Below are 27,588 nucleotides of genomic sequence, written 5' to 3' on the forward strand. Positions count from 1 at the left end.
TCAAATGCAGTTTCCTCAAGTGCAATTACAATTTTAAAGCACTGTAATTTTTTATTAAAAACAAAATCACTCTCTGAAATCACTTCCAGAATGGTTGGTTGTGACTAAGCAGGTCCTTCACGTTGTGCTGCTCATGTCCCCAAGGAACCAAGGGTCCACATTGCTCCAGCATGACTGCACAGGCTCCTCAGTTCACCCTCTGGACAGACAGCTTCCACATCTGTTTTTACTGGCACACATTTCCATGGATGGTAGACAAGCCCACAGCCAAAACAAATCTGTTTTAAAATTGGAACACTCCGTTTTTGCAATACATACCTTCAACCATTGTAGGCTTTGTAAGTGCAAAATATTGAAGTATTCATTTTAGAAAGCCAAACAGTTACACCCAGGTGAATGATAAAAGCAGGTTTCTGAAATAAATGCAGTAGACTACACCTTCCTCTCCTGCCATGTTGGTTTGCTAACATCCTTCTGCAAGGAGGACACACACCATGCACAGGGGGGAGAAGAGGGTCTCAAAATTCCTCAATTCCCTCAATTGAAAAATAATTCACTCTAGTCAAAGCTGTAGACTTCCAAATTTCTTCATCACATTTCTTCATCGTTATTTTGAAGTACATCCACTTGAAGCTAAAAACACTCAGATCTTTTCCCATCACTTTTACCTGTGTTGTTGTAAAACATGGGGTGATTATTAGCTCATAATTAGAAAAATTGGTTTAATGACAAGTGTGGGGAAGGTAACCTATGGAAACATCTACCCTTTTGTGATAAGTAACTCTCCTGGAACAACTTCTCCCTTGACTTCGTAAACTGTCAGAGCTGTAAAGGCCAAAGCACAGCTTTAAGGTCTTGAATTTAACAACTGTGAATCATATAAAGACCAAAAAGGCAAGTAAAAGGAAACTCAATACAAAAGCCCATTAAAAAGGCCAAGAAAAAAAAAGTAGTCAGAACAAGAAAACTTTACAGAATCAGGAGAAGACTGGTAACTTGGCAGAGACATGTTTGCATATTTTAAGGAGAAATAGGAACCAAATCCACACAAAGCAAAATGAAAGGAACTACAGAAAGCAGGATTGCATCTGCTGAACCTGTCCTGCTCTGACACCACAGCCAGTGGGCACCGAGGGTTTCCAACCTCACACTGCTGTCACCAATATCCTGCCCAGGCTAAATCCCTCAGAAAACCTGTGGCGGTAGGGACAGTTCATTGTTCCCAGGAAAGGTGACTTCCAGCACATTACTCATACCTAGAAGATCCACCAGTTCCAGTGAGTCTGCACATAAACCTGCTTTCACTTGGGGTCCTCTCCACACTCACAACAGCATTGTCACATCCCACTGAGGACGTGTCCAGCCCCTGGAGCAGCCTCTCCAGCTATTCTCTCCTGCTGCTGGCATTGTTTCCTTACATCTGCTGATTATCCCTCGGAGTCTTTTGTTGCCTTCCCACCATGCTGATGCTCATGGCAAACAAGAGAGACATTGTACAACTCATGATGTGCCTGCATAAACAGTGCAAATGAAAGGCTCCCAGAGAAAGCCTGAATCATCTTTGTAAGGCTGTGTTTATGCTAGAAGAGAACACTGCTATCCCCTGGGAATGAGTGGGGTGGCAAGAAACAAAAAGTGGAATAAAGTGTTCAAATCACAGAATTATGGAATCACTGAATTATTTGGGTTGGAAGGGACATTTAAAGCCCATCCAGTGCCACCCCTGCCATGGGCAGGGACACCTGCTATTATTCCTGGTGGGTCCAAGCCCCATCCAGCCTGGCCTTGGACACTTCCAGGGATCCAGGGGCAGCCACAGCTGCTCTGGGCACCCTGTGCTAGTGCCTCCCCAACCTCACAGGGAAGAATGTCTTCTTTATATCTGACCTAATCTGCCTCTGACAGTTTAGTCATTATCCCCTGTCCTGTCACTATCTGCCCAGATAAAAAGTCCTTCTCTCCCTTAAAGCACTGGAAGGCTGCAAAACCTGGTGCTCATGCAAGGGAAAAAAAGACCCCGAGGAATTTGGAAGAAAAAATGAAGGCAAAAGTTTAAAGGTTTCATAGCCCACTTTATGGATTATTCCCACACAGTTATTCTTCAGTTACCTGCTTCGCTGGAATCAGGGAATGCTCAGAAAAGCTGGCTCCAAAGCACATCGTGTGCTGGAATAACATCACAGTGCAGAACACCACCACGCTGAACCCGTGGGATTTCCAAGCGACCCAGGAGCTGCTGAGAGGAAGCTCAGGAACCTCGCAGATGAAACCCACCCTGCCCCTTGGCCCCAGCCATCCCAGGAACACAAAGAGAGGGCAGAACCTTGCAAGAAGTGCTTCGGAGCTGGGAGAGGAGCTGTGCACTGTGGTCCTTTGCCACACGGTGGCACGGGCTGATGTGAAGTAAGCTTCAGCCAGGAAAGCTCTGGGCAGACCTGGGGTGGCAAGCTCACTTTCCCTGGAGCTGTTCTTTCAGAGTCAGGCTCCAACTCAGCCCTGCAGCATTAGAGAGTCTCATCATGCTCTCAGAATCATCACCCCACCCCAAGTCACACTTCTGGGAAAGCAAGAAGTCTCCCTTTCCCCTTTTCACCCCCGGAGTTTTTCTTACCAAGGAACGCTCCTTTTCCTAGCTGTACCTGGGAGCCTGCCCCTCATGGTCTGCCTCACTGAATTTTCTGCTGGTTCTGGTTCATTCTCTGAAGTAAAAACCCACATAACTCAAAATACATTTCTGAGCGTTCCAGGAGCACAGATTTCTCTGTGCCATGGCCCTGAGCGGTTGTCCCTGCTCAGCTTGTGACAGAAGCAGCCTTGCCCCCTCTGCAGCACTGCACAAGCACAACTCTCGTGCAGCTGCACCACGAGCCCAACTGAGGACACACTGTGGTGAAAACCTCAACTTTTTCCTTATTTCAGACAAGAAAGAGCAAAGCCAGCATTTATTTTCATGCCTTTGTGGTTGCATCTTTACAACAAAACAAAGAGAGCTTTGTGCTTTCTTCTATGAATTTTACAAATTCTTGGTGAAGCATGCAAAAGATTGTTTATTCATGTAATTATGTAATGATAAACACAAATTTTGGGAACAGATCACATGGCATGATCACAGCCGTGCTCAGCCTTCCAAGCCCAAGCCAGCCAAATCCTAAACACATGAGAATGATAATTGATGGCAAAGGCACAAATCTCACTCTGTGGGACCAAACACTTAATGTGTGCCCTGCAGTTAATTTAAAAAATGAAACTTGTGAATTTTAATAACATTTTCTCATAGGCAGACACAGGGAAACCCTATTAGAATCTTTCAGAGGAAGACAGAAGGAAGAGTCACACAGCCTTTTTTACATTTTTAGTTTATAAATCAGTATTATTGTAGGAATATGAACACTGCCAAAAATCAAGACATATTTAAGACACTTTAGTACTGATGGGACTGATACATTTTAAGAAAAAAGCCCTGTGTTTCCTATGCTGACAACTCCTTCACCTTAGCAGAAAAGAGCGACAGAATTCTTTTCAGCATTTGCATTAAGTTCCCAAACCTGTTTTTACCTTTAAAAAAAAGTCAACTAAAAGTATGTAAACCCTGCTAGTGTTTAAGTAATTGATATAGTAGGGACACCTATTCTAGGTGCTAATATACTAATATGGCTAACAAGACAACACTGCCAAAAGTCTGTGAGTACTTTGAAAACCACAACTTAGACTTCCCAAGCGTGTTAGCAGGCACTCACTCCAAGAACACCCTGCCGACACTTGGACAGATGTTCCAGCCCAGCTCACTGATGTGTGCACAGCTTCATGGCTCTCACTCCTCCTTTAATCAGAGACTGTATATTCAACTCCAGCATTAAAACAAACCATTATGAACCTATTCTGCTCTGTATCCAAGACTTAAATGCCTTTCATGCCTATCAAAAATCTTCAGCTAAGCCTCTCAAAGCCCTGACCTATATCTGTGTGACATCTCCTCCATAAAATCCTTGCCGAGATGTGGATGGGGCAGGAAGATGAAGCTGAAACATTCGGGTTGTCAGTGCGACCACACCTCCACCTGTAGGCACCATTCACCTGGAAAACACGGTCATTTAGACATTTTCAATTAAATTCGCGACCTCTTACCACTAAAACCCAATGGTCCACGATTAAACATTAAACCATGTCAGTAAAACAGCGTGAAACATTCACACAGACATGCAAACACACAGACATGCAAACACACAGACATGCAAACACAGTCATGCAAACACACAGTCATGCAAACACACAGACATGAAAACACAGAGACATGCAAACACACAGTCATGCAAACACACAGACATGCAAACACACAGACATGCAAAAGCAACAGCCCCTCCCCTGCCGCTCTCTGCTCCCGATCTCACTCCCGCCTTCCCCAATCCGCTCCCATTCCTCCCCTGCATCCCTCTTGCTTCCCCTTCTCCCGCCTTTCCCCACCCCGCATGCGCGTTCCACCGCATCCCGCCTTTCCCGATCCCGTTGCTCCCCGATCCCGTTGCTCCCCGACCCTGCCTTTCCCAGTCCCGCCTTTCCCGATGCCGCTATTGCCGATCCCGCTGTTCCCCGATCTCGACCCCGCTGTTCCCGACACTGCCATTCCCGATCCCGATCCCGATCCCTCCGTTCCCAGTCCCGCCTCCCCGTCCCCGGTCCCTCCCCACGCATGCGCAGCGGCGCGGGGCGGTGCCGGGGGAGCGGCGCGAGCGGCCCTGCAGGTGAGGTGGGTCCGCGCCCCCGCCCCGCCCCGCCCGCGTCCCTCGCAGCGCCCCGCGCCTTCCTCACAGCGCCCGGTGCCCCTCAGCGCCCCGCACCTTCCTCAGAGCTCCCGGTGCCCCTCACAGCGCCCCGCGCCTTCCTCACAGCGCCCCGCGCCCTCCTCACAGTGCCCGGTGCCCCTCACAGCGCCCCGCACCTTCCTCAGAGCTCCCGGTGCCCCTCAGCGCCCCGCACCTTCCTCACAGCGCCCGGCCCCGCCGGGCACCCCGGGCTGTTGGGCAGGCCCCCGCTCGCTGCTCGGCCTGGCTCCTCCATTAAGGATTGAGACCCCGCCGCGGCTCCGCACGGCTCTCCGGGCTCCTCTTGCCGTGCCCGTCACCGGCTGAGGCCGAGAACGGTCTGTGGTCCCCCCGGGGATGTGCGGTGACACAGCCCTTCTGCCACCCGCTGCTGAATAGTCACAGAACCGAAGCACAGCAGAGCTCAGGCTGGTCTGGGGTTAAAGGGACCTTAAAGTTCATCCCGTGCCACGTCCTGCCGTGGCCAGGGACACCTTCCACTTTCCCAGGGTGCTCCAAGCCCCAAGTATTCAACCTGGCCTTGAATGCTTCCAGGCATGGGGCTGCCACCCCCTGAATCAGAACCTCAAATGCTTTCAGTATAATACATGATCTGTGTAGTTTTACTTTCACGAAGGCTCACAGCTGTCAGGGAGAGGGAGGTCCATCAATGACAGCGGGGTAGCACAATGGAAACTGATTTTCCCCTTCTCCGCAGTGTCTGCATGTTTTGTAGTGGCTGTACCCCACCTCTAATCATCAGTCAGTCACCCTGAAAAATGCAGCTCAGTCAGTCCCGCCTGAGGGACCTCAATGCATAGGTCAATCCACGCACTTGATACTAACTTTTAGATGTAGCTATTACTGCTTTTGGCTACAGACTGTCACTACATTCTTCAGTAGAATAACAAAAAGATATTAACGGTTACCTGATATGTTAATAAGCTAGACTTCAGTGTTTTCTGTTTACACATATCCCTTGCTTTTGCTTTTCTCAGAGATGTATTTTTGGGAGTCCTTTACACCAGTGAGCAAAAACACAGACATGAAAACACAGAGACATGCAAACACACAGTCATGCAAACACACAGACATGCAAACACACAGACATGCAAACACACAGACATGCAAACACAGTCATGCAAACACACAGTCATGCAAACACACAGACATGCAAACACACACGCACACACCTGCAACAGACCCTCACCTGCCGCTCTCTGCTCCCGATCTCACTCCCGCCTTCCCCAATCCGCTCCCATTCCTCCCCTGCATCCCTCTTGCTTCCCCTTCTCCCGCCTTTCCCCACCCCGCATGCGCGTTCCACCGCATCCCGCCTTTCCCGATCCCGTTGCTCCCCGATCCCGTTGCTCCCCGACCCTGCCTTTCCCAGTCCCGCCTTTCCCGATGCCGCTATTGCCGATCCCGCTGTTCCCCGATCTCGACCCCGCTGTTCCCGACACTGCCATTCCCGATCCCGATCCCGATCCCGCCGTTCCCAGTCCCGCCTCCCCGTCCCCGGTCCCTCCCCACGCATGCGCAGCGGCGCGGGGCGGTGCCGGGGGAGCGGCGCGAGCGGCCCTGCAGGTGAGGTGGGTCCGCGCCCCCGCCCCGCCCCGCCCGCGTCCCTCGCAGCGCCCCGCGCCTTCCTCACAGCGCCCGGTGCCCCTCAGCGCCCCGCACCTTCCTCAGAGCTCCCGGTGCCCCTCACAGCGCCCCGCGCCCTCCTCACAGCGCCCCGTGCCCCTCGCAGCCCCCCGCACCTTCCTCACAGCGCCCCACACCTTCCTCAGAGCCCCGGTGCCCCTCAGCGCCCCGCGCCCTCCTCACAGCGCCCGGTGCCCCTCACAGCGCCCCGCACCTTCCTCACAGCGCCCCGCGCCCTCCTCACAGTGCCCGGTGCCCCTCATAGCGCCCCGCACCTTCCTCAGAGCTCCCGGTGCCCCTCAGCGCCCCGCACCTTCCTCACAGCGCCCGGCCCCGCCGGGCACCCCGGGCTGTTGGGCAGGCCCCCGCTCGCTGCTCGGCCTGGCTCCTCCATTAAGGATTGAGACCCCGCCGCGGCTCCGCACGGCTCTCCGGGCTCCTCTTGCCGTGCCCGTCACCGGCTGAGGCCGAGAACGGTCTGTGGTCCCCCCGGGGATGTGCGGTGACACAGCCCTTCTGCCACCCGCTGCTGAATAGTCACAGAACCGAAGCACAGCAGAGCTCAGGCTGGTCTGGGGTTAAAGGGACCTTAAAGTTCATCCCGTGCCACGTCCTGCCGTGGCCAGGGACACCTTCCACTTTCCCAGGGTGCTCCAAGCCCCAAGTATTCAACCTGGCCTTGAATGCTTCCAGGCATGGGGCTGCCACCCCCTGAATCAGAACCTCAAATGCTTTCAGTATAATACATGATCTGTGTAGTTTTACTTTCACGAAGGCTCACAGCTGTCAGGGAGAGGGAGGTCCATCAATGACAGCGGGGTAGCACAATGGAAACTGATTTTCCCCTTCTCCGCAGTGTCTGCATGTTTTGTAGTGGCTGTACCCCACCTCTAATCATCAGTCAGTCACCCTGAAAAATGCAGCTCAGTCAGTCCCGCCTGAGGGACCTCAATGCATAGGTCAATCCACGCACTTGATACTAACTTTTAGATGTAGCTATTACTGCTTTTGGCTACAGACTGTCACTACATTCTTCAGTAGAATAACAAAAAGATATTAACGGTTACCTGATATGTTAATAAGCTAGACTTCAGTGTTTTCTGTTTACACATATCGCTTGCTTTTGCTTTTCTCAGAGATGTATTTTTGGGAGTCCTTTACACCAGTGAGCAACACCAAGCTTCACATCTGTGGAGGAATTAATCCCAAAATAATGTGCACCAAATAAATGTGTTTGCACTTTTGTATTGCTTGAAAGTATCAGGTTGTGATTCAGGTGGTGGCTGCCCCTGGATCCCTGGGTGTGTCCAAGGCCAAGCTGGACAGGGCTTGGAGCACCTGGGACAGTGGAAGGTATCCCTGCCCATGGTAGGAGTGGCACTGGATGGGCTTTAAGGTCCCTCCAGCCCCAACCAGTCTAGGATTCTGTGATTTTTCTATCTCTTGTTTCCAGCAGTAGTTTATGTGAGATGCAGAGAGTACCTGTATGTCTAAGGCAAGATGAAGTGAGAGAGAGAAGCAGTCTGCAGGGCCAGCTGCTGTGAGGGTATCACCTCAGATACAATTAGCAATGTCGTCCTCTCTCATGATGTACTTGCTTGGCTGGACAGATAAACCAACCCAAAAAGCGTTTCTTCCACATGTTTCTGTAAATATTTCACTTCTTCGTAAATCCAGTTATACCATTATGACTAATTTATTTTGTGTAATAGTAGTAAAATTATAAGTGAGAGGAGTTGTCTGGGAACTGGGAAATCTGACACGGAGAAGATAGTTATCTCATAAATCAGAGCTTTTCTTTTTCTAGCTAGATCTAGTTTAAGTGGTTCTACACTATTTTCCTAGGTGTGTAGTCACCTTTTGCATTGTAAGTCCATTAAATGAGCTATAAATAACACTTGATACAACTGTTCAGTTTTGGAACTGTCTTTTGAATTGAAATTTTCATATTACTTTCCTGCCTTTACCTAACACTTCACTACATTTTGTCCTTTACTGGCAATTTTAGGTAACAGTGGAACCAACAGGAAAAGAGAAACTGCCAGAAGTAGAGATGATGAAAGAGGACAGGGATCACAGGTGGGCTGCTGCTATGGGATCTCATTAAGCAGCTAAATGTGTACATTTCTGCCACAACTGGAACACTGCTGGTAAAGTTGAGACCTGCCAAAGGATTTTGAGTCTGCTTTTATGACTGATTTGTGGTGGTATAGCATTATGCTTCATGGACAGAAAAAAAAAAATTGTATGTGTATATATAAATTATATATGTAAAATATCTAAAAGCAGAACTTAGAGAAAGTCTTCAATAACATGTATACAGTTATAAAGTTATACAAAGCTAAAGCCTCCCCTGCAGACTTTCAATACAAGCTGAAAATAAAGCAATGTTAGTTGATTTTTATGATCCAAACTATGAGAAGAGCAAAAAGCAAAAGGAGAAGCTGGAAATGCCCAAAGCCAGCTAGGAATCCAAACACAGTTTGTATTAAATGAATGAAAATGAATCTTAGGTTTTAGTCAGCTTGAAGTTTTAGGATAATGTGATGTTTTGATTCTTTCTATGTGCTGCTGAAAACACTGCAGTGTAGGCAGTGGTCAGCCATTCTGATGAGGCAGTTTAGACACTTTTCCACCTGCCTAATCTGATAAACCTGTACCTAAGGTCATGGGACAGGTGGATTTGCTACGTCTGCTGTGAAGTGGCCATGAGGCAGCTCCTGCAGTGCAACAGAAGCTGCCAGAAGCTCAGTGATCCTGTTCTACTTACATAAAATGTTTGTTGGTATCTTTAAATGGCAATCATAGTTCAGCAGAATTTTCCAGAGGACTTGGGATTCTTCATTTTGTTGAAACAGGAATATGCCAAGCCTAGAGACATGAAGATTGCTAGTTTAGTCATTAGCATCCCACCTACTCTGTGTGCTCTTTTCTTGGAAATCGCAAATTATTTCAGCCTGTAGGTTAATTCTCCCAAAAAGTCACCCTCAGTTAGCACAAAGACTTGTCTTGACTCAAATACAGTGACACGTCCTGTTTGAGCAAACACGTTTGGCACTGGTGCCTGGAATTAGCCAAACTCTGCAGAACACTAGAAAAAATTAGTTCCTCAGCTGAACAAAGTGTCATTAATAGTGAGGAATACAAATGTAGGAACAGATAAAGGGGTAGCCAGCAAAACTCTGATACCTACAAGTGGATACAGCAGAGCAGAGGCTTTTGCACCAGGAATCCAAACCCTCCAAGGATTAACCCCCCTCTGGAATCAAATAGGTAAATAGTGTTATATTACCCACATGGAAATAAAACTTAGGTATGTCAGTGACAGCTTCTCAAATGTGAACATTCAGAACTTCCCCCAAAGAGTATGCTTATATTAAGAATTTAATTAATATTTATTAATTATCTGAAGCTGCTCTTTGTTCTTTAGTCAACTAAAATGATGCCAGCTTCCTCCAGCTCCTCCTACAAAATGTTTTGCCAGATGCTCCATTTGTTAACACATTTTAGTGTGCCGATGCTTGGAAAATACATGTATCCCTTTACTCATAATTCACAGATTCAGATTTCTAGAGCCTCTTCTGTAGTGAGTGAACAATGTGAAACCAAGGAGTGCTGCCATGGGGCTGTTCCTGTTGTGTGAATTGACCCAGACCCGTAACCAAGGGCAACCCTCAAACCACAGCTGAAATGCAAAGAGCAGATTTATTTCACTGTACAATATTTCATTCTAGCTGACCTCTGATTCTTTCTACCCCACATTTCCAATACAGATTCCTGCTGACGGTCTGTCATTCCCAGGAAGTCTTCACTGTTCTGCTGGGGCTCTGCTCTTACCACCACCCAGGTGTGCGTGTGCCCTGGCCCTGGGCAGGGCTGCTGTGGCAGTGGCACTGAACGCCGGCTCTTGGCGCTCTGGGAACACACATGGGTTCATTTTTGGGGGTTCTAAAGCTCCCAGTTGCAGCTGCATGCTGGGGAAGCTGTGTCTGCTTGGCCCCTTTGTGGTTGAAACTTCTAGCAACACACTAAAGAAAGATGTGCAGAAGGGGGTTTTAGGCTCCATAATCTGATCAGGTTTTTAAGTAGCCAAGGTACCTTAGTAGCTTTTCCCAAATTGTGTACAAATCTATTGAAGTCCCATTTTTTTTCCCCCCCCACAAACTTAGAATCACCAAACAGATCAGGTTAGATTTTAATTTTAAGTATACTTTGTTACTAAATAATTGTGAGGTTTTTAAAATTAATCCCTAGCTTCATTAATGAAAGAGATTTTTTAACACGACATGCAGGGAAGTGATGGGAATAGATGAAAGCCCCTTTTTTCATTAGTTACTAATTAGTGCTTGAAATTGATTTTGAGATAAGATCTATTTTTAAGCTAGAATAAGATATTGTATCCTACTTTATTTGCATTTTTTATTTATCGAGTATTTAGTTAAATCAACAAAATATTTGGGCTTTAACTGATTACATTTTTAGTTGATCACAGTTGATTATATTTATATGAACTTATTTTTGTTACTGTTTTGAGACATTACTTTTAATGCAGTTAATTTATACTTGCTAAAAATACTTCAGTGACATTCTGTGTTTTTACTGAGAAAGAAGAAATGTTTCATGCAGATAACAGTGATAGGCCCAGATAACAATGGAACGTTTCTATCTAATTCTCTTTTCATGGCATTTCAAAACCAATGTATCAGTTTAACTGTAATTAATCTCACTTCACAAAATTCTCTCTGGGGCTCTGTGTTTGTGTTGTGCATGTAGACACATACAAATAAATACCTGTTCACTTGCTGCTAACAGGAGATGAGGTGAACAGGAAGAGCAGAGCTGGGAGAGTCAGTTATTAGAACATCAGGCTGGTGCGGCCTGTTTGCCTCAATCCCTTTCAAAGCCGGGCAGACGCAGAAAGCAGTTCAGGGATGATTATCTGTACAGTCCCGGAGGCACTCCCTGCACCGTTTAGGTTAAGAAAAGATCGTTGCTGGCTCCTCCCAGATTACCATCCCCAATCCGATTAGCCACAGGAAACACCAGGGGAATTCATTCAGCTTCTCTGTAAAACGTGACTGCCCTGCAGCGTGTTTCTTGTGGCTGATACTGCAGCAATGAAGGGATCAGCACTCACTCATTCTTTTTGCAGGGTAACAGGTAAGGTGTTACACCGAAATTACTGAAACTATTAAAACTCATGTAAATTTACTATGGTTTTGACTATATTAGATGTAAAAATCCTCTAACTTGCAGAGATCATTTTTGAATTTGCACTTGAGTGCTGTCAGAATGCTGACAATTACTGGCATTATTTCATTCTTCTGCATGTAGTCAGTGTGATGAGTCTGAGAGTCTCTTGATAAACATGATGTTCATGATCAAGGGTCTCAGAGCCAGCATTTTTGTGTGTAGAATAGTTAATATATTCACTTTATATATTCACCGCCTTGATGAGTCTCTAGTAATTACTGCCTGCCAGCCTGTTCAAGGTAGTTTAAAATACCTTCTGTTAACCATTAGGTTAGCACTGCCACAGAAAGAGGTGATTTAAATAACATGGCTCAAGTAAATTGAGAGACTTGTCCATCAGTTTAGCTTGCAGTTTCTTGCTATTTATGTCAAAAATCTATGAACAGCAAACTGAATCACTAAACCAGCACCTACATAATCTTTTAATGAATTGTATTCTCTTGTCTCTTTTGTACATGAAAGAGGTTAGTCTTTTGTAAATATCAAACTTGATGATTAAATGACATTCATCTTTTACTAAGACAGGTGGGGAATATTTTTTTCCCAAAGAGGGTAGAAGACATGTAGAAATAACAAATCTGTTTTGGTTGTGGTTCCAGTGTGAAATCCCAGGAGTTTCACAGCAGCTGTAGTATCAGCCTGCTGTGTAAGTAGTGTATAACTAAACTATATGAAAATTTGTTTACAATTTTATCTAGTCTTCTCTCTGTCCTTTATCCATGTGTTTATTTGCTTTTGCAGTATTTTGGTGTTTGCTTACAGGTGGTAAATGTTTCAAATTTCAAATAATTGAGCTTTTTAAAGCACCTTGGGAATTGAGGTGTGTGTCTACTGAAAGATGTGTGCTCGGTGCTAAAACTGCCTTCCAGACCATGGTTAAATTGTAGCTTAAGCATTCATGAAATATGTGATCCCAGTGAGCTTTTTCACTTGTACAGGCATTAGAACAACAACCTTTGCATCATGTTTCATTAATCATAATAATCAAGTTTAGCAAAACCCTCAGTTATCATCATTTTTTTACAAACCTTTAGAAATGCTTTGTTATTCCTGGCAATGTTAAAATTAGATAGTCTGTGGTAATTTAAAATGCATTTTCATTTAACAGTGCTTCCTGTACCAGTGACTAACCACGTCTCAGCCAATTTAGAAGATTTTTTGCTAGAAACTCTCATGATCTGCCAATCTTAAAGCATCAGATTCAAAGCCTGAATTGAGAGACAAGGTTATAATTTAGTATCTCTTAACCATTTAATTAAATATATCCAGTCCTCACTACACTATTCTATTTTTACTTAGTCTTAATCATCAGTTATCTTTAGTCATCTGCCTGAAACATCTCCATTAGTGTTGTTTACAGGATTTTGCATTTTGGCAGTGAAACTTTATCTCGCGTGATCCTATATTTAGACATTCCGTTGGCTTCTGTGGGACTGCTCACAAAAGCAAAGCTTCTCAAGTACTTGCAGAATTAGGCCACAGGAAATTTTAAAGGTGTCAGCCAAGTGGTTAGGTACTAAGCTACCCTCACCCCTACCTGCAGCGAGATCACTAAGTTCCTTTAAGAATTTGACTGCTAGGTAGTCACTTACAGGTCGCTGCAACAGGGAGAGAACAAATTCACTTTAGAAGACAATAAAACAGTAAAAATAATCTCAGAATTTCATGTGAGAGACCTAAGCATCAGCATTGCCTTTATTGTGTGAATATATTTGAGGTTTAAAATAATTTCCCCCATATATTGATATTCTAAATTAAAAACTTAATAATTTTTTTCATGTTAATGCATACAGGTAATCTTTTTAAGTGTGTGGTCTGCTGTGGCATCCTTGCTTGCCAAAGCCACAGGAGTTGAAGATTTGGGTCCTCACTATTCGTGGATAGGTGCACAGGGGTGCAATGGGGAGCCTTACAATGGGATTACTGTCCATGCTGGCAGCAACACTGCCCTACCTGGAGTCCTTCCAGCTGGGAATGCAAGCTCTTCTCTCTGTTTGAAAATGTGTTCTGAAGTAAAAGGTAGCGATTGCATTTATTAAATAACCATCCTCATTGCCAAGATAGTGAGACCAGCATCTTCTCTCCTCACTTTTTGACTGTATAATTGTTTTCTGGCTGCTGCAATAATGGACATTGCTCCTCTCATTTCAGTCTGGAGCAAAAATTCAGCCCAGCCCCTGGAAGCCACTGGTTTCCAGATCCTGAAATACCAGAAATGAATGTGGGGTTTTTTTGTGACAAGGCAGAGTTGTTCATTTGCAAACCCCACTGCTGGTTTGCTGGGTCCATCCTGCAGCCAGCTCCTGAGAGCCAGTGAGGGATGCTGCCTGTGGAAGATGGCCTTTGGAAGGAGCATGGACCTGCTCCGTGGGATCCCTGATGTCCCAGCTGTCCTGCTGCCTGTGTTGCACCTTGCTGCTCCCCTGTGACCTTACAAAGAGCAGGGCCTTTATTCCAGAGGAAATGGCCATGGGCAAGGGGATTCACTGTTGAGGAGAAGGTGGATGCTGGGACCGACCTCATCCACAGTGGCACGAGGTGCCCGCACTGCATCCCCTGCAGGAAATGCACCCTTGCACGTGTGCAGCAGCGAGTGGGGCATGGCAGCTGTCGTGTTTCCAAATGCAAACACATGAATCCATTGCAACAGGAGACAAAAATCCCTTCTGGTAGAAATTGTTCAGCTCAAAAGTGGGGGGAAAGAAAAGGCAACTCAGAACTGCATAAAAACATCAAAGCATATATCAAACCCACACGTGGAGGGGACCTCTTGAAATACCCAGAGTGCTTGGCATGAAGATGCCAAGAGATTCCTTGGGCAGTGTGGTCCTCTGCTCTTGCCTTCTGCCAGCCGACAGCACAGGCACATTTCCCGCTGTGTGGTGTCAGGAGCGGGGTGTTCCCGCTCGCTGGATCGCACCGCTGCCTTTGCTGGAACAGAGGCGGAACTGCACCGCAGGAAGACGTCGTTCCTCTCATTCAGGGAACGGACAGAGAGGGGACTCCACCGCAGGAGATACCGTTCCTCTCACTCGTTCAGTGAGCCGGGATAAAGGGCCGGCCTCTTTGCTGTCAGGGCAGTAGGGATGCACGGCAGAGATCAAGCAGCAGGGCTCATTAAGGCGATATCGTGATTGCCCCAAGGTACGTGACTCAGATCCTCAGGCAGCTCATGCCACCGCGACCTGGAACAGCGCTCCAGGCTGTGCCTTCGGCAGCTACCGAGCGTTCACGAGATGTGCAAAATGCTGAAGAGCATCTTTAAAAACCAATAATATCTGGTACAGAAGCAAAGCAGGAGAGAGCTGCTGCTTTAACCTAAGCACTATTTTTACTTCTAGCATCCTTTTTATTGGTGCAGGAACGTAATGCCCCTCTGTAGGAACATCAGCACTGACCTATCCCAAATTACCACCTTACACCTCTCTGAGGGAGTGCAGTGTAACTCAGCAAAGTCATTTGTCACAATATTACTAACCTTTTCTTCAGAAGTAAATATAAGGGAATTGCTCCCATTCATCACACTGAGCTGTCAGTCAAGTTTTGCAAACTGAAAGGCACAGACAAAATATTCAGGTCAGTTGGGCAGCACAGGAATTATGGATTTGGTGTATAAGTGAAATAAAATTGGTTAGACAACAAAGAGCTCACCTCTGCACTGCAGCTTAGAAGAAACTTGCTAATATTTTGTCATACTCTAGGTGTATTCTCTTCTGCATTAACCTCCATCTCATCCCTTTCCAGTTAAGAGCTCTTATCAGCCAGATTCCTGGGAAAAAGAAAAAAAAAAAAGAAGGAAAGAAATAATTTTAGATGGAAATATCCCTGACATTTAATCTTTTTTTTATCACTTGAGTACAAGGAAATAGGAGAGCTAAATAGTCATTGTGGTGGTGATTCTTCTGCCAGGATGATGAGATATGTTTTTCAAATGTTATCTGGACAAGCTATTAAGAATTCTGAAGAGAACTTTCTGAGAAATAGAAACCAATAATTTTTGTTAATTCAGCATTATTAACTCTAAAAAAGAAATTCTGGGGATAAAACGAAGTTCTTTCTTTATGTTCAAAGTTTCCTCTGATGATGGAAGCCATCACTTCCTGATTTCAAAATCCATTGAAAAAAAAATAGAGGTTCTGGAACGTCTCCAAATAGAATTCAATTATATGAAGATACTTTATTAAAGGATTGATTTTTCAGAATACAGAGTCAGTTGGTCAAGTAGCTGAGTAGAAAATGCTCCAGATACTATTTTAATTTTTATTAAAGAATATTCCTGATTCATATTCTTCTTAATGTACTTACATTAGAGATGCATTTCTAAGCACCTCTGAAGTTTCAGAAGGCTTTTTGTCTTTCACTAACAAATGTAATTCTCATCCCTTCAAGAGGACTAGTGCAGCTCTGTGAAATGGTTCTTAATGTGGATCTGTGATCTGTTCCCACCATTAAGCATCTTGAAAAGAACAGAGCTGCACTGGCTGACTTTGTGGAATAAAGTCCATTAGCATTGTTGGAAGAATAATTTATTCAAGTGTGTGGTAGACAGTGTAGTATCTGAATGAAAAAAAAGTTATTTAAATATTTGCTACAAAAATAATTATGCAGAATTAGAGACAAAAGCTGAGCACTGAACAGTAAGCAGTTAGCACCACACAGGCCTGTATCACCTAATCCCCACAAGACTCTTCTATTGTTATATATATTTCTTTAGCAAATCTATATTTTAAAACCATATTTATGCTGCTGAATCCTAATTCTGGTTTTGCAGACTTGGGAAGCCAAGGTTTGTCTATTTAGCAAAGTTTCTGTAGTTAATGACGGAGCAGAGATGTGCTTAGTTTGGTATAAACATTTCTCTTTTTTGTTATGCTTGCAGCTATTTTCCTATAGAGATAAGAGAAACAGAAGGGTGATCTTATACTAAGTAAGAATTTCCACTCAAGAGCCTGCACAGGGTTTATTTAAATATCACAGACTGATTACTGTGTTCATATTTACAGCTTGCTTTATCTTTCTGTTGGATAGAAGGCCTTCAGAGCAGGACCTACCTTGTATTAGAAATAACAATAGAGAAAATATCTGTTTCTACCTGGGGAGAGTTGTGGGTTCAGTTTTCTTGTTAGAGGAGAATCATGGCAGATGTGATTCCAAAGCCCAAGAGTGCAGGGAAGAGAGCAGCAAGGGGCCGTGGATTGTAGTACCAGCCCATGCCTGACTGCCCAAATCTTCAATGACTCCATGACCAGGAGCACGTGGCTTTATTCTGCCTTTTTTGAGCTTCTCCTGTAGCTTTTCAGTGATTATTTTATTGCTTCAACAGGTACTGCAATGGCTGCGGGAGTTTTGCTGCAAAATGAGCAACCATACTCCTCACTGATAGAGAGCAGTGTGTATCTGGCAAATATGAGTTCAGGTAAGAACTTGGCTTTCATATGCCATTCATAATAAATGCTTAGAACAATTCTGGGAAAAAAAACCCACAAAAATTTTAAAAACCCAGAAATATTATCCATGTTTATAAACTTAAAATGTCTCTAACAAAACCAAACTGCATTATTTCATCAACATATCATGGTCATAATATGTTGATCTTTTCTGTAATTTTCATTTTGTCAGATCTCTTAATGGAAGAAACTATGCAATTTTCAAATTATTTAAAGTTGTGCAGGATGCAATTCTTTCTTACCGTTTTGGGTGAGTGTTTGTTTGCAAAGCTGCTAGATTCAGTAGGAAGATAATGATGTTGAGCAGTTTCTATTCCTTGCTTCTGTCTCCACTATCATTTGATATATATTGAAAAGTTTCTGGGAAGAGAAAGAGAAAAATAATTAAATACAAGAAAGGAATGTAGTTCATTAGAAAATATTTTTCACATTCCTTTAATACAGGTAGCACTTGAAATAGCCTTTTTAATTTTCTTTCTCTTCCACACAAACCCCAAAATAAAAGCATATTTACATGTTTCCTTGCCTGTTGATATCAGCTCCACTGATGAATGACGAGTCAAGGTTTTGAACATATTCCTTTCCTCACACAATATCACTGCTGATATTTCAGGCCTGGTACCCACAGCAAACACTGCCACGTCTCTGTAAGAGCTGGGGAGCAGCAAAGTTCAGGCCCTCAGTTCCTGGTCAGTGCCTGGAAGAAGCAGATTTTTGCCTGGTGAATTTGTCACAAAAGGGAACTTCCTCTTATGCAAATTCCTCTGTACAAGTTACTGGTTTTGTGGTACAAGAAGAAACACAAATGTGTTTTAGGAAAATGCAATGGGATTAATTTGTTTATTGACAAATTAAAGTAAATTTTCTTGATTTCCCCAGCCTTCCCCTTTTAGTGCAGTCTGATGGACATGACATTGGGATGACAGAGGCTTTTTACATCACTATAATCCATTCTGTGCACAGTAGCTTTTTCAAGTGCTGCAATCTTTCTGGCCACCTCATTCTCCTGCTCAGCACACTGGAAGCAAAGTGGGAGGCAATTTGCCACCTCATACCTACCTTCAGAAGCCTGAAGCACTCAGCTGACACACCTTCTCCTCCTCGTGATCTACTTTCTGTCAGGCTGCAGGGTTAACAGCTTTGCTTAATAAAAAAAGCTGTGCGCTGGAAAAAAACCCAAAAACCAGCCTTTTGTTTTGGATAACAAATTGTGTTTTGTTAGAAGATGTGAATGGTCCAGGCAAACAGTCTACAATTCATCATGTACTGAAGCATTTCAGCAGGAACACACTAATCCCAGTCATTACACAGCTAATGATGCATTTTGGAGCAGCGAAGTGGAGGAGGAGAGGTGGCTGTGGAATGAAGAACCAAGAGGTGGGGGAGTATAATGTGCTTCCTTACAGATCTCTCAGGAGGCAGAGCCTCCAGCTACATTTTGATTGTTCTGTTGAATGGAGTATTTTGTGTCTTAGCGAGTTCTGAATGCCTATTATTGAGCAGGAACTAAATACTCCCATTGTTTATGACAAACATTTTGGTTGTTCCCAGCGCGTTTTGAAAATTACCTACTTGACAAGCAACTATTTTCATCAAGCGGTGGAACAGTTTGTCCCGAGCAGACGCAATCCCTGTGGAAAGGAGCAGCCCGGGGCTGGCTGGCAGCAGCGCCTGCATCCTCCGTTACCATGGCGACAGCTCAGCCCGGGGACCAGCTGCCGAGCGCGCTCGGGGATGCTCCGTTCCGCTCCCGCAACTTCAGCGCTGAGCAACTTCCCCTGCGTTCAGAGCGCCCCGGGCAGCGGCGCCGGGCGGAGCTGGGGCCGCGCAGCCATGCAGCCTTCTCCCCGCAGGCGCTCGGCTGTCAGCATCTTTAGCCATTTCTTCCAGGGGCGGAGGCATTCCTCCTCCGATCCCCTTCTCCGCCTCAGCCAGCGGCGCCGCAGCTCCGTGGTGGAGCTGCTCTCCTCGTCCACGCACCGGGTCATGGTGGCTCTGTCGTCGCTCAGCCCCGAGGAGCTAGATGCAACTTTTCCTGAAAAAAAAAGTAAAGTACTTTTCATTGAGGCTGTTGGCAGTTCTGGGTATTTTCTTGGTATTACTATACTTCTGTTCTGTTAACTGTACTTTTTATGTGTGGATGAAAGAGTGGGGTTTAATTTTCTTCTTGTATTTTGTATATTCTGTTTTGTTCACTGATTCCTTATTCATTTAATACATGCTTTTTACTCTAACAGCTCAGTTATAAACAGGTAAAACAGAAGCACATATTCATGCATACTCCAAGGACATGGTTAACTATATTGATTTCAGGTTGAAGAGGACTGTGACTTTTTTCAGCTGGAAAGGATGTCACTAATCTCTAACTTCATCCAAAAAATATAACTGTCAGTAATACAAGCGATTTTTCCCCCTCAGAATCCTTCCTTGAACAACGCATGTATTTCTGGTGTTTGTGACTCTGTCATACGGCTGACGTGGTATTTCTCAGTGAGCTCCTGGCTAACGTGGCTCTGCCTGTGTCGCAGGGAGCTCGAGGCGCCCCACGGCCAAGTACACGAAGGTGGGGGAGCGGCTGCGCCACGTCATCCCCGGGCACATGCAGTGCTCCATGGCCTGCGGCGGCCGTGCCTGCAAGTACGAGAACCCCACGCGCTGGGCCGAGCATGAGCAGGCTATCAAGGGGCTCTACTCCTCCTGGTGAGCAGCTCAGTGTGGCAGAATAGCTGGGCTTTCTAAAAATCAGCTGCTAAGTGCAAAACATAAGGAGAATTTGATCTGGAATTAGAACCTGACGTAGTGGCTGTTTACACAGCCCAGGAAAGACAGTGAAAAGTTCCTGTTGACTTACAGTGGGTTTGGTTCACATCCAAAAGAATAAATACCTGTCTGTCGTGAATTATTAAAAAGCTGTTCTGGGCTACTAAGGATTAGGATGCAGATGAATTAAGTATGTTAATAATAAAATTGAAAAGTAAAAGCATTTCCTGCAGATGAAATAATGTGGGCATGTGTTCAGAAGGATGTTCATGTGCAGCAAAAGTCACATGTAATGTATCTTGACATTCTTACTGTTTTTTCTCTAACAGCAAATGCTTAAGCAGCATTTGCAAACCTTAAAGGGACAGACAGGGATCTGAGTCCAGATTTCTATTCAAAGGAATTTTTACTTATGTCCTGGCATTTAACCAGTTCCAGTGATTGTCTTTTGATAGTGCTCCATCTGTGTCAGTTTAATAGGATTTATCACTAACACTGTGGCATAGTAGGATTTTTAAAAGTAATTTCTAATTAATCACCAAGGTATTTCTCTTTCTTGAATATAATGGTATTCTTATTTTGTAAGACTCATACCCAGGAAATTATTAATGATAACACTATTATTTACTTTTCTAATTTCTCAGGATAACAGATAACATCCTGGCTATGGCTCGACCCTCAACAGAATTAATTGAAAAGTACAACATTATTGAGCAGTTTGAAAGGTAACAAATTTAGTCATTGTTTATTGTACGTATTACTGGTGTAATTCCTGATCCATTTTCTCTTTCAACATAGATTTGGATTGTTGATAAAGATCCTTTCATTTTTAACGCCCTACAGGTAAAGATTTATTCTCCACTAAGAATAAATATGTGTTTCAGAAAATGAGGGACAATGAGATTTTGGCTGCCTGTAATACTTTGACTCATCTATTTCTTTCTTAAGATGTGGCATAAAAACCATAATTAACCTTCAGCGTCCTGGAGAGCATGCAAGCTGTGGGAACCCCCTGGAGCAGGAGAGCGGCTTCACCTACCTTCCTGAAGCCTTTATGGAGGCTGGCAGTAAGTTCCCTCCTGCTGTTGTTCCTCATTAATTATTGACTTTGGCATTTAAGGATATTTTTACTTGAATTCCTGTGAGTTAAACACAGCTATGTAGGAAACATTGTACAAAACGTGAAACCTGGCAAATACAATGAAGAGCAAATAACACATTATTGAAGATTGTGTATTATACAGAGAGAGATGGAGAGTTTGCGTTCAGGTGGTTCTAAAGGAAGGACAACAGTTATCTTTTTCTTCTGTATTCACAAATTCTGGTACACTCATGTCTTGTTACCTAGACTGTAAAAGGTTATTTTATTTGAGGACACTGCTCCTGACAGTATTTTTGTATTTTCGCATTATGGTCTGGAGAGAGAAAGTGCCTCTCTGTAAAAAGCAGCTGCTAACTGAAGAAGTGCTTTTATTTCTGAAAAGAAAAAATTGCCCTCTTTCTATATATTGCTGAGTAATTTTGCATGAATCACTGTTTTGTTACCTCTTTTACATTCTATCTGAACTTGAGTTTGACAAATCTTTGCTAGCTTCATGTATCTATCAAGTTTTAATAGCAAGCATACACTGAAATGGGAAAATAATCTCTTGCAAACAAGATGTAGTCAGATTTTAATCTCCATTATGCAATTTTAGTGCTATAATTTCTTACTAGTAATTTCTCCTCTGCAAATACTACTACACCTTTCACATTCGGTGTGGCAGAAAATCACTGTCTCTCTTTTTATTTCAGTTTATTTTTATAATTTTGGATGGAAGGATTACGGAGTGGCATCTCTCACGACTATCCTTGACATGGTAAAGGTGATGTCTTTCGCCCTGCAGGAGGGGAGGGTGGCTGTTCACTGCCACGCAGGACTTGGGAGGACAGGTACGTGCCCCGTGCAGGAGCAGCACCAGGGTTCCTCTAGAAATTCCATCTCTGGTTATAAACCAGTAATAACTGGGCGAGATTCAGTGTCATTGCAAGAGGGACCTCTATAAAATGGTTCAAAGTGCTAAACTACTGTGTCCAAATGTCCTCAAAGGCTAGAGAAGACCAGTTTTAGTATACTAAAATGAAAAACCTGTAAGACACAGAATTTTAAAATCTGTATAATTGTTCCATTACATTCAAATGTGACAGCTGCTTTTGGAGGGGAAAAATTCCCTTGGTACACTTTCATTGTCCAGTATTTATAACATGTTCACAAACCTGCCACTCTCTTTGGATCAGGTAGATTTGGTAGAGCACCTAAAATTTCACTGGCTTCTTTCAAGTCCTTTTTGGTTGTGCCCTTCCCATAGAAGCCCTCATTGCTCCCATGTTTGTTAATGGTGGAACTCCTGAAGAGGCTGTGGGGAGCTCCCACTGCAGTGCAGTGAGCAGAGCTTCACTGTCTTGTGCTTCTTCACAGGCAATTACATTTAAGTAACAGCATCACATAATAGAGGACACTCTGTCTTCACCTATATTAATTTCTATCCCATATTTCCACTGAGTGTTTGTTTGAGTCTGACAGTTCCTTCACTAATCCTGTCTTTGTATTTTCCAGGTGTTCTAATAGCTTGCTACTTAGTTTTTGCCACCAGAATGAGTGCTGACCAAGCAATTCTGTTTGTCAGAGCCAAAAGGCCCAATTCCATCCAGACCCGGGGGCAGCTGCTGTGTGTCAGGGAGTTCTCCCAGTTCCTGGTCCCTCTCCGCAATGTCTTTGCATGCTGTGAGCCCAAGGCACATGCAGTTACCCTGTCCCAGTACCTGACCCGCCAGAGGCACCTGCTCCATGGCTACGAGAGCAGGCACCTCAAGCATGTGCCAAAACTCATCCACCTGGTGTGCAAGCTGCTGCTGGACCTGGCTGAGAACAGACAGGTGGTAGAGGCAGAGCTGCTGGACATCCCAGACCTCTCAGCTGAGATTGAGAAGACCGTGTCCCAGCTGGCATCCACGGAGCTCGAGCGGGAGCTGGCCAGGCACGACAGCGACACGTCGGACTCGTCCAACACCCACTCCTCTGCTCTCGACAGCCAGGACTCACACTCCTCCCTGGGATACGAATGTGATGCTTTCTGTAAAAGAAGGAATGTCGAATTCCTTCAGCCTCTTACTCATCTGAGAAGGCGTCTGAGCTACAGTGAGTCAGACCTAAGGAGAACTGAGTTTCTTTTGGAACAGGATGACACTGCCTGGACAGTGCCTGCTCAGATCTTAGTGAACAACAAACCCAAGCAGAACAGTGGGGAGGAATGTTCTGCCACAGGTGAGGCAAAGCCACAGCTGGAGTTAAACAAAGAAGCATTAGTGCGTAACACATGCATGTTCTGGAGTCAAGGGAGATTTCGTTTGGATGGACGAAGGGATGGCTCCTATCACAGAAAGAGCTTTGCCAAAGAAGTACAACGCAGCAGGACCTTTTCCTCAGACCTCGCGTCCATGCACGATCCCAGGGAACCTGGGATGCCAAGGCACAGCTTTGCCAACGACACTGCTCACAGGAAGGACCACAAGACCAATATATATGGCAGGAGAGTGTATCTCTCTGAGGACTCTGACTCTTCTTCTTCCTCTTCTAAAGTGAACTTTTCCATTGGATATGAAAGCGAGAGTAGCAGAGAGCTGTCAGAGACAATTCCACACATTGTTCTGCAGTCAGAATTAAGTTTGGAAGCCCGAAGAGTTTTGGCAGCCAAAGCACTTGCAGATATAAATGAATTTCTGGGAGAGGATGAAGTGAAGCAGAAGGTAGAAATGTGGCAGGTAATTTTTAACTCAAATCCATGCTACGAGCTCTGCATATTTCACCTCAGTGAATTCCTGGAATGGTAAAAATGCCATGTGGAGCTTTGAAATGGCACATTGGGATAGCAGGTTATATGAGGTCTGGGTTCAGGTCTTCCACAGGCTGGCAAGATGCACCTACATGTTCTGGTGTATAGCAGGAGGGTGGAGGTTCTGGTATGTTCACTTTCCTAACTGGGTGAAATTGATACCATTATTTCTGGCTGCTGGTGGCACAGAAATAGTACAGGTTTAAAGGTCTGAGTTGGTTTTCACCAGTGTTTTCTCAGAACTAATCAGAGGATTTGTGAGTAAAAGAAAAAGAATTTAGCAGAAACTTAATTGCTTATTGTCAAACCCAAATCCTCTTAGCAACATTTGCTTCGAAGTTGTAATGCAAAGCTGGTTTATGTATTCCAGTGGAATACTGGGAGGTTCTCAGCTGCCCTGCTGCTGTCATCCTTCTGTTTGAATGAATCACTTGTATTACTGCTGATTAATGTTGATACTCTGGAAAAAAATACAAATTTTTTGGATAACTCTTTTATTGTTGGAACATAAGAGCCAAATACTGCTACAATCAAGGAAAATGTTGGCAAAGGTATATAGATGATGAATTTTCAGTTTTTTGTTTGTTTGTTTGTGGTTTTGTTTTTGTTTTTGTTTTTGTTTTTTTTGTTGTTTTTGTTTTGTTTTAAGAAAGAACTGAATTCTCAAGATGGAGCTTGGGATAAAATCTGCACCGAGAGAGATCCTTTTATCCTCTGCAGCTTGATGTGGTCATGGATAGAGCAGCTGAAAGAACCTATTATATCCAAAGATGATATTGACATGCTGGCAAAAAATTGCACAAAATCCCAGGATGCGCTCTACTTGCTGAGAAAGGTACATATTGGATCTGACAATTCATTCTTTCACTTTAGGCAAGGGCTGCACTTTAAAAAAGCCATTTCAGTCTCTTTCAAAATCAGAATGAGAATTTATTCTGCATCAAATTGTGTGACTTGTCTGGGTATCTCTAGATATCTTCTAGTCCAAATGTCTTGCTCAAAACAGAGTTACCTAGAGCTGGCTGCTTGTGTGACAAATGCTCCAACCCCTTAATTAAGCTGGAAAAGGGTTGGGAAGGAACAGCCACAAAGATTGTTCCTCCCTTTCTTCCTCCTTGCTAGCACTGCTCAGGTGTCTCTCTGCCAGCTTCCAGTGGTGACAGAGACTTGGAAGGACAGAGAGAGGTACAAGATGGGGAAAAAAGCCCTGAACATGCACAGCATTTTGGGCTGAAAAGATCAAATTTCACCTTTCCTGTGCCAATTCACAGGAAGGCTACTGTTCATGGAGGGAATCTTGAAATTCCCAGAAATATCGAGGAATTCCCAGAGTAGTTTGTGGCACTCAGGAGAAGAGTTTTCCCATCATGACTGAAATAATTATGCAGAGGCTCTTTGGGCTGGTGGGAATTCCCCACCAACTCCTGCACATGAAGGTTTTAGCACAGGAAGGCACAACCTGGTGTTTAAACAGCAGTTAACAAAATCTGAGTGCTAAACTGCTTTTTACGGAACTATTTCTTCTGATGAGTTGCTGTTCCTTTTCTCCACCAGGAGCAGTATCAGACCATCCTTTGTATTTTACACTGTGTGGTGAAACTGCAGGTGCTGCCAGCTGACGTGGAGGAGGCCGTACTTGCTCGTGCTATTAAAGCTTTCACCAAGGCAAGTAATACCAAGTAACTATCCAAGGTATTCTATTTACTTGGTTTAAATCAAGAAGGGTTAATCAATCAACAGAGGGAGGCCTCCGTGAGAAAGGGTACAGTAATTCCTTCATGCTTCAGTGTGAAACTTATTTATTTCAGAGTTTACATTTTATAATAATCACATACATAAAGGGTTGGAAATGTTCTCAACAAAATTAAATTCTGTCACTACAATCTTAATCCTGGAGTCTCATTTTTCTCTTTCTGGACCACTGCCAGTTCATGGACATCTTCAAATTAGGGAAAAGATAATTTTACAGGGTGACACTGACTAATCACCTAGAGTAGCTTACCAAAGGCTTTGGTAGATTCTGTATCATGTGATTCAGATTAAATAGGTTTCTGAAATTACACTGCAAGTCAGTTCTGTTCCAGGCCTGTACCACAGGATGTGAGTAACTAATTTCTGCTTTGGGCTCATTCATAACAGTGACAGGTTAAGCTATTGCTCAGCTCATTTCTTCTCAGATTCAGTCAATGAAATCTGAGCTTGAACAGAATGTTCACCATACTGCTTCCTCATCTCTTGTAAATCTGCCTGTTAAAACAATCATCACATTTCTCCTTCTCTTTTATTTTAATGTCTAGTTAGCATAAAACTGAAAACACTTAGCATTAAGCACTCCATCAAAAACACATCTTTGATAAATCTCAAAGCTTTTTTTAAATTTAATGTTGTGCATCTAATTTGCATTTTGCTGTATAGCATCTCTTTAACAACTGTACTGAAACTTCTCTCTTTTATTAGACAAGCTTCAATTCTGAGAATGGGCCATACGTTTACAATACCTTGAAAACTGTATTTAAACAAGCACTGGAAGAAAAAAGGAACAGGATTAAAGAAGGAACAGAGAATCCCTCTTGATTTCTACACAGCTCTGCTGAAGCATTAGATGGGCCTACCAAATTATTTTGCATTTTCCAGCTACTGTATTTTGTGCTACTAGGCATGATCTACTTAACTTTAGGTAATAGAAGTTATTAACAAATAATTTTAATTTTTTAGAGGGAGTTTTAGTGACAGTTGTTCAGTCTACATAGTTTTAAAGAACGGCTCCATGTGACCATTCTCTGTAGCTTTTTGTTTCAGGTACTGTTCTTTTTTGTTGTGAAGGGTTCTCCTGTTCTCAGATGTGTTTATTGATTTGGAAACCTCTGTTATTGGCAAGAAACATTATTGTCAAGGTATATGACTGCCATAAGTTCAGTGCCATGATGCCCAAAGGTTTAATGGATTAATATTTATGTATTCCATATGTTTACATTAATGATATTTGATTTTACTTTGCAGAAAATAAATATTGACTGAACCTGTGAAACTGCTTTTCCTTTCAGAAATTTTGAAGTAAGATAAACAGTAATAATGGAGAGACTGACAGATCTTGAGATCTGTTAGTGAAAGCAGATAGTATTTTCCTTCAGATCTCTTAAATAATAACCAAAGTATTTCTAGAAGGTGTTGCAGGAGAGAAATGCACTGTGTTGAGCAGTAGTCATCAAGCCCTAATTTAGACTTTTTTGGCTGAGAAAGCTTCAAATTGTTTTTAACAGAAAACTGATTGAGGCATTTAAAATGCTTTGGATAAGAGTAAAATTTTACTTCATTAGCTAAGCTTTTCTTGCTTTAAGTGAAAAAACACTTCATCGTGAAATCATCATAAGGATATGATTCTGTCCCTACTTACATCCAGCAAATACTTACATAAAGAATGTGATATAATCATACTAAAAATATATTAATCAAAACCTTACTAGCTGCAATACACTTTGCCGAGGCATTTTTATCTAATAAAACAGAAAGAGCTGGGCCATCATCCTAACACAGTTCTGGGTTCCAGCTTTAGGATCTGGACTGGAATGCCACTTTGCAGAATAAGCGGTTCATCAAATTTGGTGATTTAAATAGTTAAACAAGAATCTATACTTTTTCAAAATATTTTTATTCATTTCTGTAAATGACTAACATTTAGAGTGAAAAATAGACCAGTTTGAAATACAGGTAATTTATATATGCCTTGACTGATGGATGATTTTATATAAAATTCAAATTAAAACGGCTACTTCGACAGAATCATCTTAAAATAGGCAAACTTGAAAGGAA

At 43.6% G+C, this 27,588-nt stretch overlaps 2 protein-coding genes and 1 long non-coding RNA gene across 18 annotated transcripts; 1 reads left to right on the top strand and 2 right to left on the bottom strand.

Annotated features, from left to right (window-relative positions):
- Positions 1-6,363, bottom strand: LOC120499542. Of its 3 annotated transcripts, none has more exons than XR_005626895.1 (4): positions 3,954-4,284; positions 2,612-2,699; positions 2,110-2,496; positions 1-278 (listed from the first exon to the last, which is right to left on the bottom strand). XR_005626895.1 is itself a non-coding variant. In XM_039703345.1 (4 exons), exons 1-4 carry the CDS (start codon positions 6,334-6,336, stop codon positions 2,178-2,180), a joined length of 855 nt encoding a protein of 284 aa, XP_039559279.1. In that variant the 5' UTR covers positions 6,337-6,363; the 3' UTR covers positions 1,868-2,177. The 3 variants fall into 3 exon arrangements, 2 of the variants coding, with proteins under 2 accessions (XP_039559279.1, XP_039559280.1); XM_039703345.1 differs by lacking the exon at positions 1-278 and adding an exon at positions 6,010-6,363 and having other exon boundaries at positions 1,868-2,496; positions 3,954-4,074; XM_039703346.1 differs by lacking the exons at positions 1-278; positions 2,612-2,699 and adding an exon at positions 6,010-6,363 and having other exon boundaries at positions 1,868-2,496; positions 3,954-4,074.
- On the top strand, positions 4,720-26,806 carry PTPDC1 (protein tyrosine phosphatase domain containing 1). 12 transcript variants are annotated; one of them, XM_039703337.1, is made up of 12 exons: positions 4,720-4,739; positions 8,455-8,525; positions 17,023-17,115; positions 19,675-19,846; positions 20,551-20,631; positions 20,705-20,749; positions 20,855-20,973; positions 21,701-21,838; positions 22,503-23,707; positions 24,428-24,613; positions 25,333-25,443; positions 26,236-26,806. In XM_039703337.1, exons 3-12 carry the CDS (start codon positions 17,031-17,033, stop codon positions 26,350-26,352), a joined length of 2,259 nt encoding a protein of 752 aa, XP_039559271.1. In that variant the 5' UTR covers positions 4,720-4,739; positions 8,455-8,525; positions 17,023-17,030; the 3' UTR covers positions 26,353-26,806. The 12 variants fall into 12 exon arrangements, with proteins under 12 accessions (XP_039559271.1, XP_039559274.1, XP_039559278.1 ...); XM_039703340.1 differs by having other exon boundaries at positions 4,729-4,744; XM_039703338.1 differs by lacking the exon at positions 4,720-4,739 and adding an exon at positions 6,367-6,391.
- On the bottom strand, positions 8,565-18,333 carry LOC120499543. Of its 3 annotated transcripts, none has more exons than XR_005626897.1 (5): positions 18,206-18,333; positions 17,389-17,843; positions 15,351-15,468; positions 15,178-15,249; positions 8,565-9,317 (listed from the first exon to the last, which is right to left on the bottom strand). It is a non-coding gene; the product is annotated as an uncharacterized LOC120499543 (long non-coding RNA). The 3 variants fall into 3 exon arrangements; XR_005626898.1 differs by lacking the exon at positions 18,206-18,333 and having other exon boundaries at positions 17,389-17,506; positions 17,661-18,015; XR_005626896.1 differs by lacking the exon at positions 18,206-18,333 and having other exon boundaries at positions 17,389-18,015.
- Positions 26,807-27,588: the final 782 nt, after the last annotated feature.

The sequence above is a fragment of the Passer montanus genome, unplaced genomic scaffold (assembly GCF_014805655.1).
Source record: "Passer montanus isolate IOZ18808 unplaced genomic scaffold, ASM1480565v1 scaffold162, whole genome shotgun sequence".
In the NCBI taxonomy this organism is placed as follows: Eukaryota; Metazoa; Chordata; class Aves; order Passeriformes; family Passeridae; genus Passer; species Passer montanus.